This window comes from Lithobates pipiens, unplaced genomic scaffold (assembly GCF_037356315.1).
Source record: "Lithobates pipiens isolate NorthernLeopardFrog02 unplaced genomic scaffold, aLitPip1_a1.2 Scaffold_22, whole genome shotgun sequence".
NCBI classification, from domain to species: domain Eukaryota; kingdom Metazoa; phylum Chordata; class Amphibia; order Anura; family Ranidae; genus Lithobates; species Lithobates pipiens.
The window spans coordinates 35,679,871-35,694,908 of NW_027507784.1; the positions used below are offsets into that span (position 1 = coordinate 35,679,871).

Consider the following 15,038-nt stretch of genomic DNA (forward strand, 5'->3'; position numbering starts at 1 on the left):
TCATGGTTTATAGTGGAACCTGAACTGAACTACTAATAGTCAGAGGTACCTCTCCTGGGTTATCTGGGATACACAGTATATTTATTAGTGACTATTGACTTCATAGGAACTACTGTGGGATTATTCATCACTGTTGATACTGCTCATTGCTGGTGCTCGTCATTACTGATGCTGATTATCCTGCTTTAGTAACACAATGGTTTAGACTAGACTCCTATAAACTAGTAATTACGTGATTTAGCTTACTGTGAGCAGTTTCTTCTACCTGCTCATTGATATGTGTGTGTTGCTATTGGCTCTTAATTTGTGACAATATACATACTTTACTGAGTGGTGCTTTTTTCCTGAAACTCCAATATAGCTCCATGTAGGATACTGAAACTAGTGCTCGCATACGTAGGTATTTGCCGTGATCCATACTTAACCAGGTGTGTCAGAGGGGACGAGGCTGTTTACAGAGTCAAGGCATAAGAACAGAGAACCTGATATATCAAGTGGCTCCTCCTGGGTAAGCGCTACATTACTACGGTATTAGTAACTGAGCTCTTAATCAAGTTAGATGTCATTGCTGAGCCATAAAAGCAGCAGGTCACATCCCAGAGTCAGTAGATCTTACCTCTGGACATACGACAACCCCAGATCTTGTCCTTGCCACCTTCTTGTACCAGACATAAGTCAATCAATTTCACTGCAGCATCCATGGTGATATCTGTGTAGCTCTCTAATGGGGAGACACACTGCACATCCAACCCCTAAATCATTTGTAAATAAAAATGTATATTATTATGTGTGCACTTCTTATCGCTAAAGGCAAATTAAAAATGAGCATTAGTCTATCTGTAACCTCATTGTAGCAAAGCATATGATGAGATATTAAGCATTTCAAAATGATTAGTAGGTCCATATATGCTGTATATACTGTACATATATATACTGTATATGTAGCTGAAGTTATATGCTAATCTCTTCCTTTCCCTTGAGCTTTTAGCTTACCCTCCCACCATCATTAAGCCTCTTAAAGCTTACCTTCGCCCTCTGCCCCCATTTTCACCCCTACCCCCCTCCTTTCATTTCACCCCTATCCCCCTCCTCTCTCAGACTTTTTTTTTATATTATTTTTTTTAAATGACCTTTTTCAGGGAGCCCTTACCTCCTGGACTCTTGCCTAAGCAAGAGGGACATATGCAACAACCAGGGCAGGACTTACCATTGGGCTTGACTGGGCTCAAGCCCATGAGCCCCACCCAATAGGAGGCCCCGCCGAGATACATAGCCGAGTGTACTCGGCTCGGCTCCGCTCACAGTCATGCCCAGTCCTGCCCAGACCCTATGATGGACATAACACAGGGACTGGGTGTGACTGTGAGCCAAGCCGAGTACACTCGGCTACTCTTGGCTCCGCTCGGGACTGCGAGAGGACCCGAGAGCCGTAGAGAGCTGCCAAGAGCCGCCAAGAGGACCCGAGAGCCGCCGCGATACATAGGACTCTATCTCGGCGGCGCCATTTTTAAATTTCAAGACTGCAATGACAAGGCTGCAAATGACACTGGGTAAGGCTGCAGATGGATGTGCAAGGCTGCAGATGGACCCTGATAAGGCTGCATTGATGGGCGTTTAAATGTACGTTTTTTTCCTTAAACTTCCTTCCTAAAAGTTTTTTTCCTTAAAATTCCCTCCTAAACTTGGGGTGCATGTTATACGCCGGCCCGTGTTATACGCCGATAAATACGGTAATGTATAGAAGGTAGGGCCCGAAAGTGACTCAAGCCCAGGGGCCCCCGCCACCCTAAGTCCTGCCCTGGCAACAACCCACAGGTGTACTCTACTGCACATGATCTGTGGTGCATCATCAGGGGGCAGCTGTCTCTTTCTGGTTCTTGCAGCTGGCCCCCTGATGAAGGGCCAAGACACAGGCGCTTCATCAATGGACCAGCTACATAACTCAGAAGAGACCACTGGCTTCCTGATGACGTCAGAAAAAAAGATAGCGGGACCAGATGTAAAACCACAGAGCATCAGATATCTAGAGAACAAAGCTGGATAGCTGCATGTGTATGTTTTTTTGTGGATGAACCAGCAAAAAAAGTAAGGGGAAGGGGCAGTATAGTATGTGGTAAAGTACCTTTTTTATATGGGAATAGTAGTCCCACTGATCAATAAGGTGGTTTGAGGGAATAGGAGGACAGGCTCAAGGTCACTGTATAGCTATATGTGTATGTATGTGTTTATTTATCCTACCGTGGGTTGCACATGGGCATTCTTTGGTCCTTTCACAATGTAGCTTTTCTTGGTGTAGATGGTTTTGGTTCTGGGGGGTTTATCAATCTTCACAAATCCATTACTAGTCTTTTCTTGTACAAAATCCTGGAAATGATAAAAGCACTTTTAGCACAATATCTGTACAGTACACGTGTTTTGTCTTTGAATATTTCTTTGACTTAATATTTTTTTTCACTAAAGTAAAGAAATAGCACAGCTATGTGGTGATAAATGGAGTGGACATGAGCTTAATTGCCTAGTGTCATTCAACCCGGAAGACTGGAGGACATTCTGTGAGTTCAGAGGGTCATGGACAGACCATCTAAGGAGGTCTCGCTGTGGCACATTGCCTTCACATACAATGATGCAGATGTCATCGCTGCATCATTGAGGACCTCCTACCAATGGGAGAGCATCTGAAGAAGACCCAGTGTATCACGCAACTGAAAACTTCTGATGAAGTAATGTAAGTATTTAAAAAAATAAAATAAAATACAAATCTGTGGCTTCCATGGGGGGGGGGGCACATGACCAAAGGCTTGGAGGATGAGTCCCAACTTCGGATTTAAGTTAAGGCCAAGTTTTAAGGCTTACTTAGTATTTCGGAAGTTAGGTTTACTTTTAGGGTTAAGTGTTAGGTTAAAACGTCAGGGTTAGGGTCAGGTTAAGTATAGAGTATTAGGAGGTTAAGGGCTAATTTTATGGATTTAGAATGCTTTCACGTAAGGAAGGGTCTGACTGAAGGTTAGGAGGATTAGTCACAAATTGGGCTTTAAGTCATAGCAGATCTTCACCCTCCAGCTCACAATCCTTCCTCTCCACCCCTCCTATCATCCACTTTAGGAATAAGGGCTGTTTTATTTTCTTTGTTTACCTGTTTTTAAATAAAAGGTCAACCCCCACCCCCTTTGCATGTCATTCACCTAGGCGAATGACATTCACTCTCCTCCCTTTGCCTTTTGGGATATACACGTCACATATCCCAGGAGGCATAGCCTTTCACTAGTGAAAGAAGGAGAGGGTGGGCCTGTCCTCTTGTCATCGGGAGGCACAGTGGCTACACCCGAAATGGCTGGCAGCTAATAGAGGACATCACAGGGAAATATGGTGGTGTGAGACCAAGCGTTGCCAGAAGAGAAGAGTTGCTCAGCTGGACAGTGCCAGATCCACTGAGTAGGTAAGTATCCAAGCTTAGGAGAACTTACCACCGGGTAAGAAGGAGTTTTGAACACAAAAAAAAAACAGGGAGTGGAGGGTGAAAATTCTCTTTAAGATTAAATTTTACCATAGTTTTTAGGGAGCTAGGTTAAGTTTTAGGGTTAAGTGTTGGGTTAAGAGGTCAGTGTTAGGGGCAAGTTAAAAGTAAAGTGTTAGAGAGAGGTTACAGATACATTTTTAGTTGTTTGGAATGTTTTAGAATTTAGACACTAGTCAATCTAAAGATGAGGTTAGGATTTTGGGATTAAGACAAGTGTGTGAGTTTGTTTTGGCTGAAATGCTGAAACATACAAACACCAGAACATGTCATGTGTTTCAGACTACAGTAGTTGCTTAGACCTCCAATGTACCTCCATTGCGAAACAAAGCTTGTCTGTGAGATTTGTTTTTCCCATATGTTCACTATAAAAATCAGTCCTGGCCCCCCATAGCGTTCCTTTGACTATTTTCATTTACCTTGTCCACTGGGGCAAATGCAGGCAATAGGTACAGGTGAATCTTATACTCTACACATTGCCTTCCAGCTTTTTTGAAGTACAGGTGCACTTTGCCATGTATTGGGATGTACTTGGCCACTGCTTTTGGTATTAAATTCCAGAAGAAAACCCCAAGTGAGGAAAATGAAGGATTTTCGAGAATGACATGGAATGGTAGAACTTGTGTTGGTGTTTCCACACTCAGGTTTCCATCTTTGAAATGAGCACATTTAATCCAAGACAGGTCTTCACTCAGTTCTGTAAAACAAGATGCCAAAGTATACACATATAAGTCATACAAACATGTATATATATATATATATATATATATATATATATATATATATATATATATATATATATATATATATATATATATATATATATATATATATATATATATATGAAAATAACATTTTGATCATAATCTTATTGTAAATGGAACAATATTAGTGTATTGCAACCTATTTGAAGCAGATCCCTAAAGCCCCGTACACACGAGCGGACTTTTCGACATCCAAACTCCGACGGACCGAGTCCGTCAGACTATCCGATCGTGTGTGGGCTGCAACGGACTTTAGCTTCGCCAAAGTCTGACGGACTTTAGAAATGAAGCATGCTTCAAATTTTCCCGACGGAACTCCGCCGGACCCGGTCCCCTTCGAAAAATTCGCTCGTGTGTGTGCTACTCCGACGGACTAAAACCGACGCTAGGGCAGCTATTGGCTACTGTCTATGAACTTCCTACGTCGAATCCAGTCGTACGTCATCACGTTCGACTCCGTCGGAGTTTGGTGTGATGGTGTGTGGTCAAGTCCGTTCGGTCGAAAAGTCCGCCAGAACTCCGTCGGAACTCCGGCGGAACTCCGGCGGAACTCCTTTGGAGGTCTGTCAGACTTAATCCCTCTCGTGTGTACGGGGCATAAGTTAATATTTTAAAGTAAAGTTGCCAAAGTACTTTTCATCGTTTCCACACTCCAACACTGCCCTCCATGGCCTCCTCAGCTGCTAGCCACCGCTGGTCTTCCAGGTGTCATGATGTCTAGCGTCATTCAACCCACTTCCTGGAAGCCCAGGTTGGCATTGAGATGCTCCTCCAAGCTCACAGAAAAGTGCTGCAGAGAACAACTGTTAGCAACATCATTCCGGCCATCAGGAAGATTGTGCCTGTGCAAATCACAGTGAACATGAACATATGGGCTTAACCAGCACAGAAACTGGTGCCTAGCAGGATAATTAAATCTAGTTTTACATAGAATCACTGCTGATTGTTTTTTCAGTCTTTATTCCTGATCCTGAACCTTATGCTTGACTGTGTTATTGACCCAGATTTCATCTGACTTGCCTTTGGATTATCCTTGTCTGCCTATCTTTGCTGTTCATCTCCATTACTGACCTTTAGCTGGACTTCTGATCAAGATTGTGCCTATAAACTTGGTAACTCGCTGCCTGCACTCCTTGTTCCTGACCTTGATTCTGCCTATGATTTGGTGCCTTCCCACTGGGCTGTTACCGAACGTAGCAGGGCTTGTGACCTGACTCTACTCCTAACTGAACTTGGTGTTTCCTTGGTGCTCTACTAACTGTACCTTTGCTTGTCTGATACCAGTACTCCCAAGTTCCAATCTTTATTTGCAGTCCCTTGGCACTTTTCCTTAAAGACTGGAATTGTGCAAGAGGCCACTCTTGACTTCTCATACATGTACTGTATAAGAGGTGCATAACAAGAAAGTTAAGCTGAAGTCATATGCCTGTCTATAGGAAACAAGACTGAAGCATCACACCTGAAATTTCAGTGTTCAGATACAACTTTATTTCAAAGGGGATTGTCATCTAGCCACTGCGTTTCGGCATTAAACACACTCTTTTTAGGACTTAAGATTGATTAAAATTGTTTACTGGGTGGCAAACTACACTTCTTATGGATGTAAGGTTTTAACCAGATTGTAAAAGGAGCACAAAGTCTCTCAGCAACTGGTTCAAAAGTCAGATCAAACCAACTGTTGATAGATTAAAGGGGGTGTTGTGTGACACCCAAAGCACATTGGCTTTGTGCGAATTCCTTTGTATTTGATACTGGAATAAAGCTGTATGTGGATGGTGAAGTGTCCAGTGTGGCACTTCAGTCCTGATTTCATTCCTTCAAGCAAGGGGGATAGAGCAGATCCTGTGTCATGGAGAAGCAGCATACCCACAATTCAGATAACCTGGCCGAGCAACCAATTTTGAACAATTCTAAGACCTTTGCACTTCCAGTCCATTTTCTCCTAATATGACCATCTGAAAAACTGTGGAGTATTGGTGCGAAGGCCAGCAGAAGAAATCAGTAAAGCCCCGTACACACGAGAGGACTTATGTCCGACAGACTTCCAAAGGAGTTCCGCCGGAGTTCCGCTGGAGTTCCGCCGGAGTTCTGACAGACTTTTCGGCCGAACGGACTTGGCCACACACGATCACACTAAACTCCGACGGATTCGAACGTGATGACGTACGACCCGACTCGAATAAGGAAGTTCATAGCCAGTAGCCAATAGCTGCCCTAGCGTCGGTTTTAGTCCGTCGGAGTAGCATACACACGAGCGGATTTTTCGAAGGGGACCGGGTCCGGCGGAGTTCCGTCGGGAAAATTTGAAGCATGCTTCATTTCTAAAGTCCGTCAGACTTTTGCGAAGCTAAAGTCCGTTGCAGCCCACACACGATCGGATAGTCTGACGGACTCGGTCTGACGGACTTTGGATGTTGAAAAGTCCGCTCGTGTGTACGGGGCTTAAGAGTTGCAGGGGACCCAGGAACACTCCTGGACATTTTGGTTTCCCTCTAGACTTCACATGAAGATTTCCCAGGGTCGTAGTGGTGTTTGGCAGTGTAGGCATCAGGAAGGGCGAGTGTTCATAGTTTCCTTTTACAGGTATGACTTGATTTAAAATATTTAGTTTAGAAACAGGGTCATTTTAATGTTAGGTTGTTCTGCTCTTGTAATGATGTGGGCTATATTCAAACTTCAGTGCAAATTCTGTGTAACTTTGACTTACCATTCAAGCACAGATAATGTGGAAGGTACACTGCAGACACTATATTTGGCTCTACCGGTGTCTTAATGTTGAAAAGAGGTCCCAGGACACCAGATTTTTGGAGCTGCAGAATGTTCATGTAGTTAGACCAGGAATCCAGTTCATACTCAATAGTTATCGGACGGGTCACCTGGAATTTAATCCCGGTCTCTAAACAGCAGAAGCGTCCGGCACATCTAAGTTCCAACCTGCAATAGTGAGAAATAGAAATTAGTAGCTGAAGTCCATCATGAAGAAGCCTCATAGAGCCGTTCAAAGTGGAGATTGTTTCAGCTATGGCATGAAAGAGTCTTACAGGGTCTGTAAAGTAGATGTAAAGCTTAACTGAATGACTTTTGGCTTACGAAAGCTCTAAGTATCATGAACCATTCCCATGTTATTGTTTTTAAATATGCAGTGCTGATGACCACCTTCGCCCTCTTCCTGTCTACATACACTCTAGAGATGGCTGCACAGCTATTCTCAGGGTAGGCAAGCTGATAGTGACAACAGTGGGCCATGTCTGCGCAATGTGTGTCATCGTGACCACTTGAAGTCTCCATTCGAAAATCATGTGACGAAGCAACAATGTAGAACAATACGGACATAGTTTTCACCCTATTACAGAAAGGGCCTGAACAAACTTTATGGCAGGGCCACCAAGTTTTATTTCAAAGAATTCTGTATATTTAAGTCACTTTAACATGTTAAAGCTTTTATGGGATTTTGATCATTGAGTTTGCATATACTTTAGGCTTCTTAAAATTCTAAATCTGGTGTTGTTCACCCTTTACTCCTTTGGAAGGAACTGCATTGGGAGTGGGGAAGCTAGATACTAAAAGCTCCTTAGGTAACCAAGTCAAAAAAAATTGTTACATATCTAAAAATAAATTGTCTATAGTAAATTCTATTCCAAATCAAGATTCTGTACGCCTCTTGAATATGTAGTATAAGTAGAATGATATTGTGCACGCTTCAAATAATTTAACGTATATGTGTTTAAATGAGTCTCCTGCAGGCAATTAATAGACAGAGAAATTTGTTTTAATGTAGTAGACATAGCTTGTCTCTTTACTGCCATTTTTTATAATAATGAAAAATGTTAATGCAACGTAAAAACAAAATGGATCCGAATCAATTTGGATCATTCGTTATGTTTTTACATTATTTTGGATGCTTCAGACATTATCAAAAGGCCCAAACTATTGCATTCTGTCATCCAAATTAAACAAATGATTCCATTGTTTTGTTATAATTTTTGGGGGATTAGTTGAATTTCATGACTTTTGTGATTTGTAGATACAGATCCAACCGAATCTCTGAATAACAAAAATTTCTTCCGAATTTCAATTCATAACAAAACGAATTGTCTACTAAATACTGACCTATTACTGTATCTGTTACTTTTAGGACACCAACCACCAGTGTTGGTCATCTTACTTTAAAAAAGTAATTAGTTAAGTTACAAATTACTTCTCCCAAAAGTAATTGCGTTAGTAACTCAATTACTACACTGGAAAAGTAATTAGTTACTCAGCAAAGTAACTGTGACTTTTTTTTTAATATTCTATAATGCAATTACGTTCTATAACATCTTTAATATCCAAGATGCTTATATTAACTGATTGAAGAATAAAAACACTATATACAGTATTTTAAAACATTTGGTATTTATTTGAACCCAAATGTTGAGGGGGGTGGCAGCAGTGGTACTTGAGGGGTGGCAGCACTGGTACTTGAAGCGGTGGTACTCGAGGGGGTGGCAGCGGTGGTGGTGTACTTGGGGGCTGGCAGCGGTGGTACTTGGAGGGGTGGCAGTGGTGGTGTACTTAGGTGGTGGCAGGCAGCGTGATACTTGGGGGGGGGGGGGGGTGGCAGTGGTGGTGGTGCCATCCTCTCCCACCACCAACACCTCTGCCTCTTACTGATCCCATCCCCCACCACCACTGATCTCATCCCTACCCTATCCCCCCCATCACCTCTGTTGTAGAAGTGATGGTGGGTGGATAGGGATGGGATCAGTAAGAAGCAGAGGTGGTGGATGACTTTGGATAGATCGATTGCACTGCAATTCGAATCATCAGTCACTTACTTGAATGCCTCCAGGGATGCCTTTCCTCATGGGGAGAGAGAGGGAGACCCTCCCCCTCACTCGATTGGTGTCAGCTGGTCAGCTGACTTAATTTTTCAGTGTCTCCCCGCCTCCCTACATTCTCTCTCTCTGGATAGGCGGGGCAGGATGGGGTAGTCCAGACAGTCTCTCTGAGTTTCAGCCTCTGCTCAGCTCAGCGGGCTAAAGCCCCCCTCCACGCGGCGGAATGAACGACCAGGCAGCGCGGCCACGGCGGAGCCTCCCGGGCGGTAGATGTAATTGTGGTAACGCCACCCAAGTAATGGGAACTGAGTTACCATGAGGGGAAGAGTAATCAGTTAGATCCGTTACCCTCTAAAGTAACTGCGTTACGTAACTCCGTTTATTTCAACTGAGTTACTTACATCACTGCCAATCACACAATATGGTCACAGTTTGTGGAACCTGACCTTCCCATCTTTATAAGCTTTATAAGCTTGTTGGACATTCCATTCCAAAATCATGGGCATTAGTATAAGGGTCTTGCCCTTTGTGGCTATACCAGCGTCAATTTGTCTGGAAAGGCTTTCCACATTTTGAGTAAGTCTGTGAGAGGCTGCGCTCATTCAGGAGATCAGGTATGGATGTGGGATGAGAAGACCTAGCTTAAAAACTCAGAGATATTTAATAGAGTTGAGGTCGATGCAGGTGTAACGACATATTCGGTGACCTATCACACTTTGCTAAGGAAGCGACGTTCCGTCGCCGCCATCTTGCTACACCCCATACTCCTCCATAGTAAGGATACACATAGCCCTTGTACACACGGTCGGATATTCCGATGGAAAATGCCCGATCGGACCGTGTTGTCGGATAATCCGACAGTGTGTGGGCTCCATCGGACTATTTCCGTCGGAATATCCGACGGACCAAGTTTTAGAGCTGGGATATAAAATTTTCCGACAACATGATCTGTTAGGACTTTGTCTGATCGTTTGTAGAAAATTCTGATCGGACAAAGTGCCACGCATGCTCAGATCAAATTCCTAGATGAAAGCTATTGGCTACTAGCCTGAACTTAGTCCCATCGTAACTAAATAACGTCATCACGTTCTGAACGATTGGATTTTCTGACAACTTTGTCCGACCGTGTGTATGCAACACCAGTTTCGGACAAAATCCGTCTGAAAAAAATCGGATGGATTTTGTTGTCAGAATGTCTGACCGTGTGTACAAGGGCTAAGAAGGGAAAAAGTGGACATGTTACACCCACCAGAGTTTTGCATTTTACACATATTTATAACAGTAAAGTGAGATTATATAGTGAAAAACAGGACTTAGAACTCCGTCTGACTACTTAGATGTTGAATTTTAAAAGCAGTGGCAGCCCTGCTCATTTCACAGGTTTGCTAACCTGACAGAAGTTCGCTGCTTTAAAAATTCAACATCTAAGCAGTCACACGGAAATTCTAAGTCCTGTATATCACTATATAAACTCACTTTACTCTTATAAATACGTGTAAAATGCTCCAGTGGGTGTAACAACATGTCCGCTTTCTTCCCTTCTTAGAGTATACTTACTGTGGACAAGTGTGGGGCGTAGCAAGATGGCAGCGACGGAACGTCACTTCCATAGCAAACTGCGATGGATCGCCAAATGTGTCGTTACACAGGCAAGTTGAATTCCTCCACACCAGACTCATCAAACCGTGTCTTTTTGGAGCTGTCTTTGGGAAACAGTCATCCTGGAACAGAAAATGGCCTTCACCATTAAAAAGGGCACATTTGTCAGTACCCTTCGCTGGAAATACCTGAAGTGAATCATTTGAAGAGCTGTCCACATACATTTGGCCATAAAATGCATAAAACAATAACGACTAGACTGCTACTCTTACCTGTATGTTTTTCCACTTATATTTGGCATAACTGGAATATCAGCGGGGTCAAGATTCTAAGATAAAGTAAAAAGTGTAACATGAAAAGCAAAATAGGTTTAAAAAAATTGGGACATTTCTTCTAGGAATTTATATTAATATTAGTTTGACGTGAAAGCAACAAATTCTTTTTTTTATATTAGCTGAATTAGTTATATAATTATCAGTTATTAGAAAATGCGAGTTACTGTATAATATGTAATACATAGCAAATGTTGGTACTGTTCATATGAATCAGGTTGTTACAGCTCTGGCGCTTGAGGGCTACCATCCTATGAAAGTTTAACCATTTCTGTAGCTAACAGCTAGTGGTGTATTAGATATCCCCAACACTAGACTTTATATGATCCCCAAAGTCAGGAAAATGTGCAACCTAGTCATTAGCACAGTCTGGAAAGAAAATAATCTTTTAAACTTCTTCTTAAGCTTGTAGATACTTTAATTTATCTTCATGGTATCTTCATAGGATTCTGTTGATGATGATGATGAGAGGTTATGAGATCATGAAAGGTTCCCACCATCCCTGCTGGATGATTTATTTTTTTATATTATGGCGATTTGTAAAAGTAAAAGATGAAACACACAAAGGTGAGCAGCAACACCAAAAACTCCCAAGTAGACATGAGTCTGAAGTTAGGAAAGGGAGATCTCAATGTTGGAGAATACAAGTGTAGTGCTCACCCCTAAAAGGCACATGGCTACAGTCGCTCTTTCTGACTTAATGAACAGTCTAGGGGTGTCTTTTTGATGTTTTATTGCAAATTGAACTTAGACAAGGTGCAGGGAGCTGTGGGATACTCCAGAAACATAGTGCAGTAACAAGAGGACACTCTTCACTTGGTCAAAGCTTCTTAGGGAAGGCACTAAGACACTATACAATATGTCCCAGTCCAAGCAAGCACTAGCTCTGATGCAGAAGAGATAGCAGCAGCAGACAGGCTTGAATCCTAGAAGTCTGCATTCACAATGTCCCTGGATACTTGGATGCTTCTTTTTAATACCAGCCAGACTTTCACCCGTGAGCTCTTTGGACCAGACTTCTAGTGGGGCCCCCTAATTAGCTCTAGATTCTCTCAGAAAATTAGGCCCTCCAGGTCTAGCTTAGTTGGGTGTCAGGGAACCTCTGCACCAAGCAGGTGAATACTGGATCCAATATGCGCATTTGCGCACCTTTTCCAAACATATGTGTGCATCGGCGCATCATATGTAATATGCGTATCGGTGCACGGATGTGCGCATTGGCACATTTTTGTGGAACGGACATGCGCAATGCGCACATTCTTGTGCGCATGCTCGCACGCCGGCGAATCACAGTGCACGGCTCCCTATTTAAACGAGCAGCCACTTAACATCAGTGCTGGATTGTCTCAGCTCGTTCCTGTATACCTGCTACTACTTTGTCTGACTTCCATGAATCTTGAACACCCGGCTCTTCCTGACCACTCTCTTGGAAAACCCTTGCAACCTTGTCTGCCTTGTTTACCTACACCAACCCCGGCTTGAACCTCTGACTTCAGCTTTGTCTCCTGATTCTGTGCTCCACTGCCTGTCCTGTTGCCGACCTCTGCCTGTCCTTGACCACGAGCCTGCCTGCCGCCTGTGTACCTCTCTGCCAGCCCGTTGCCGACTCCTGCTTGACCTTTGACCTGCTACCTGCAGGCACCTGCACCCTCCCACTGCCCTAGCAGTTCCTGTCTCCACCTCCAGGGGTGCTAGGACCGGGACTGTGCAAGAGGCCACCCTCGTCATTTCGGACTCCGCTGTAAGGTATGTGACACTGGGACCTCGATAAGCAACTGTAAGAACTTTATCAGAATTGCCAAGAAGGGCTGGGAACTTCTCCTCCTGGACAAGAACAGGGCTGTCTTAGGCCCCAGACTGTGTATTCACGCCCCAGCCACCTACTAAGCATTCTCCCCCAGGGATTGGCTGAGATAACAAATATTCAGGCTGTTGATTTGCATCTTCCAACTCACTACATTCTAGAATCCTCCAGAAGGCAGGGGAAACACTCAAACCTGCAGCCAGTGAAACATAGAAGAGCTCAAAGCAATGACACACTGCTTCACTGACTACAGAAGAACTGAATGTATCTAACCAACCTAGCAATCTATCTAGAAGGGTGCTACACCAGTAAGGTACTATGGGCTGAACTAGCCCACCAGGCGCCAACTTTAACTGAACCATCACCTTAGGTGGTCTGAACATTTAGCCTGATGAAGGGAAAGGCAAAACTTGAATGCTGGCCAAACACTTGGTACATTTTCTAGTGATTTCAACCAGTGTTCGATCTCAACCTAATGGATCATGGCAACCTTTTATCAAGAGTCACTGTAAAATGATCAAAACTGTTTGTGTTAGGTTGGAAAGGGATGTTATGGATGAGTCAGAGAATTTTTACTGCATTTTCAAAAATCTAAAAAAGAATAAAATATAATAAAGTCTTACCACCCCACAGAAGTCACAGTCCATCTCGTCTTCATAGGGAGAAGAAAAAGAGGATGAACTCGATGGTAATAAATAGTATTCCTCATATGGAGCTAGAAGAGAACATATATTCATATTACAACATTGTGAGTGAATTGTGGTGACTGTAGCGATTGTTTCTTTGTGTGATATGTATCTGTAAAAACTGGAAGTCCAGACAAAGGATTTTCTAGTTTTCTAGTCTACAGTAGAGGTTAGAACCTTTGTCAGGGTGAGGTCCACTCTGGGTAGGTTATTCCAGACTTCCTGGAGGGACAAATTGTCTCTCCAGTGAAGATGCTGGGAAAATATCTAAAGGGCCTGGTAATGGACTGGGTGGGGGGTTTAACCATGCCGTTTTTTTCAATCATTTTTTTATGTATATTGTTGGGACCCGATAATACATTACAGCCACGAGCAGTTTTAAATGAAATTTTTTCCTTTACAAATGTAATTTTGCTGTGGTACTGTTCTAAACACAGGAAAGATGCTCTAATTTACAGGCAGACTAAGGGGACCCCCAGGCACGGTACTTAACTGAATATTTCATTTTTATTGTTTCACTTTAAGCATTATTAGAATCACTGCTCCTGAGTAAAGTGATGTTTTTAAAACTTTTTTTGCACTGATACATGTCCCCTGGGGCAGGACCGGGGCCCCCAAACACTTTTTATGACAATAACTTGCATATAAGCCTTTAAAATAAGCACTTTTGATTTTTCATGTTTGTGTCCCATAGACTTTAATGGTGTTTGCATGTTCGCACAAATTGTTTGCCTGTTCGCAAGTTCTGGTGCGAACCGAACCAGGGGGTGTTCGGCTCATCCCTAGTGCCCATCAGTGCCACCTCATCAGTGTCCCCACAGTGCAGCCTATCAGTGTCTATGAGTGCCACCTCATCAGTGCCCACCAGTGCAGCCTATCAGTGTCCATCAGTGCCACCTCATCAGTGCCCTCCAGTGCAGCCTATAAGTGCCACCTCATCAGTGCCCACCAGTGCAGCATATCAGTGTTCATCAGTGCTATCTCATCAGTGGCCCCTAACTCAGCCTTTCAGTGCCACCTCATCAAATGCCTACCAGTGCAGTCTATCAGTGTCCATCAATGCAGCCTTGTCAGACAATCCACACAGGCATCAAATTGGGGAGAAGCTGAAGGACCTACCTGCCAGCAAGCTCGCTCCACATCCGATCAGTGCTCCGGGGATCACAGAGCTGCCGCTGCCACTCTCACTCCAAACCCCTTACTTAGCTGCACCTGCAGCCTCGGCCTTCTCCTGACCATGCATTGAATGGGGTCTGAGAGTCAGCGGCGCTCCCGGCCCAATAGCCTCCCCTGCTCCCTGTGGACATTTACAGCTGCCTCATTCAATGCTAGTGGCATTGTGGGGCATGAGGTGGCTCCCAATGTGCAGGCAGCACAAGCAGCATGACACTGCATGCTAGAGGGAGGGAGCCTCGGGTCCTTGGGCAGTCCAACCATGTTGCTGCCCCTCTTAAATTTCCGCCTGGGTCCCACGGACCCACGGTAGGGCCAGCCCTGGCGTCTGTTCTGTGTTTCCCAC

The 15,038-nt window shown here is 43.7% G+C and overlaps 1 protein-coding gene across 2 annotated transcripts in view; it reads right to left on the reverse strand.

The window, feature by feature from the left end:
• Positions 1-15,038, reverse strand: part of LOC143923549 (NACHT, LRR and PYD domains-containing protein 1a allele 5-like) — a 40,746-nt gene that overhangs the window by 11,400 nt on the left and 14,308 nt on the right. For both annotated transcript variants that reach the window (XM_077447312.1, XM_077447311.1), the window contains exons 5-10: positions 13,457-13,548; positions 10,970-11,025; positions 6,986-7,212; positions 3,934-4,211; positions 2,239-2,364; positions 617-752 (exon numbers count right to left, since the gene is read on the reverse strand). In XM_077447312.1, coding sequence (XP_077303438.1) covers positions 617-752; positions 2,239-2,364; positions 3,934-4,211; positions 6,986-7,212; positions 10,970-11,025; positions 13,457-13,548 — 915 coding nt within the window. The remainder of the gene's footprint in view (positions 1-616; positions 753-2,238; positions 2,365-3,933; positions 4,212-6,985; positions 7,213-10,969; positions 11,026-13,456; positions 13,549-15,038) is intronic.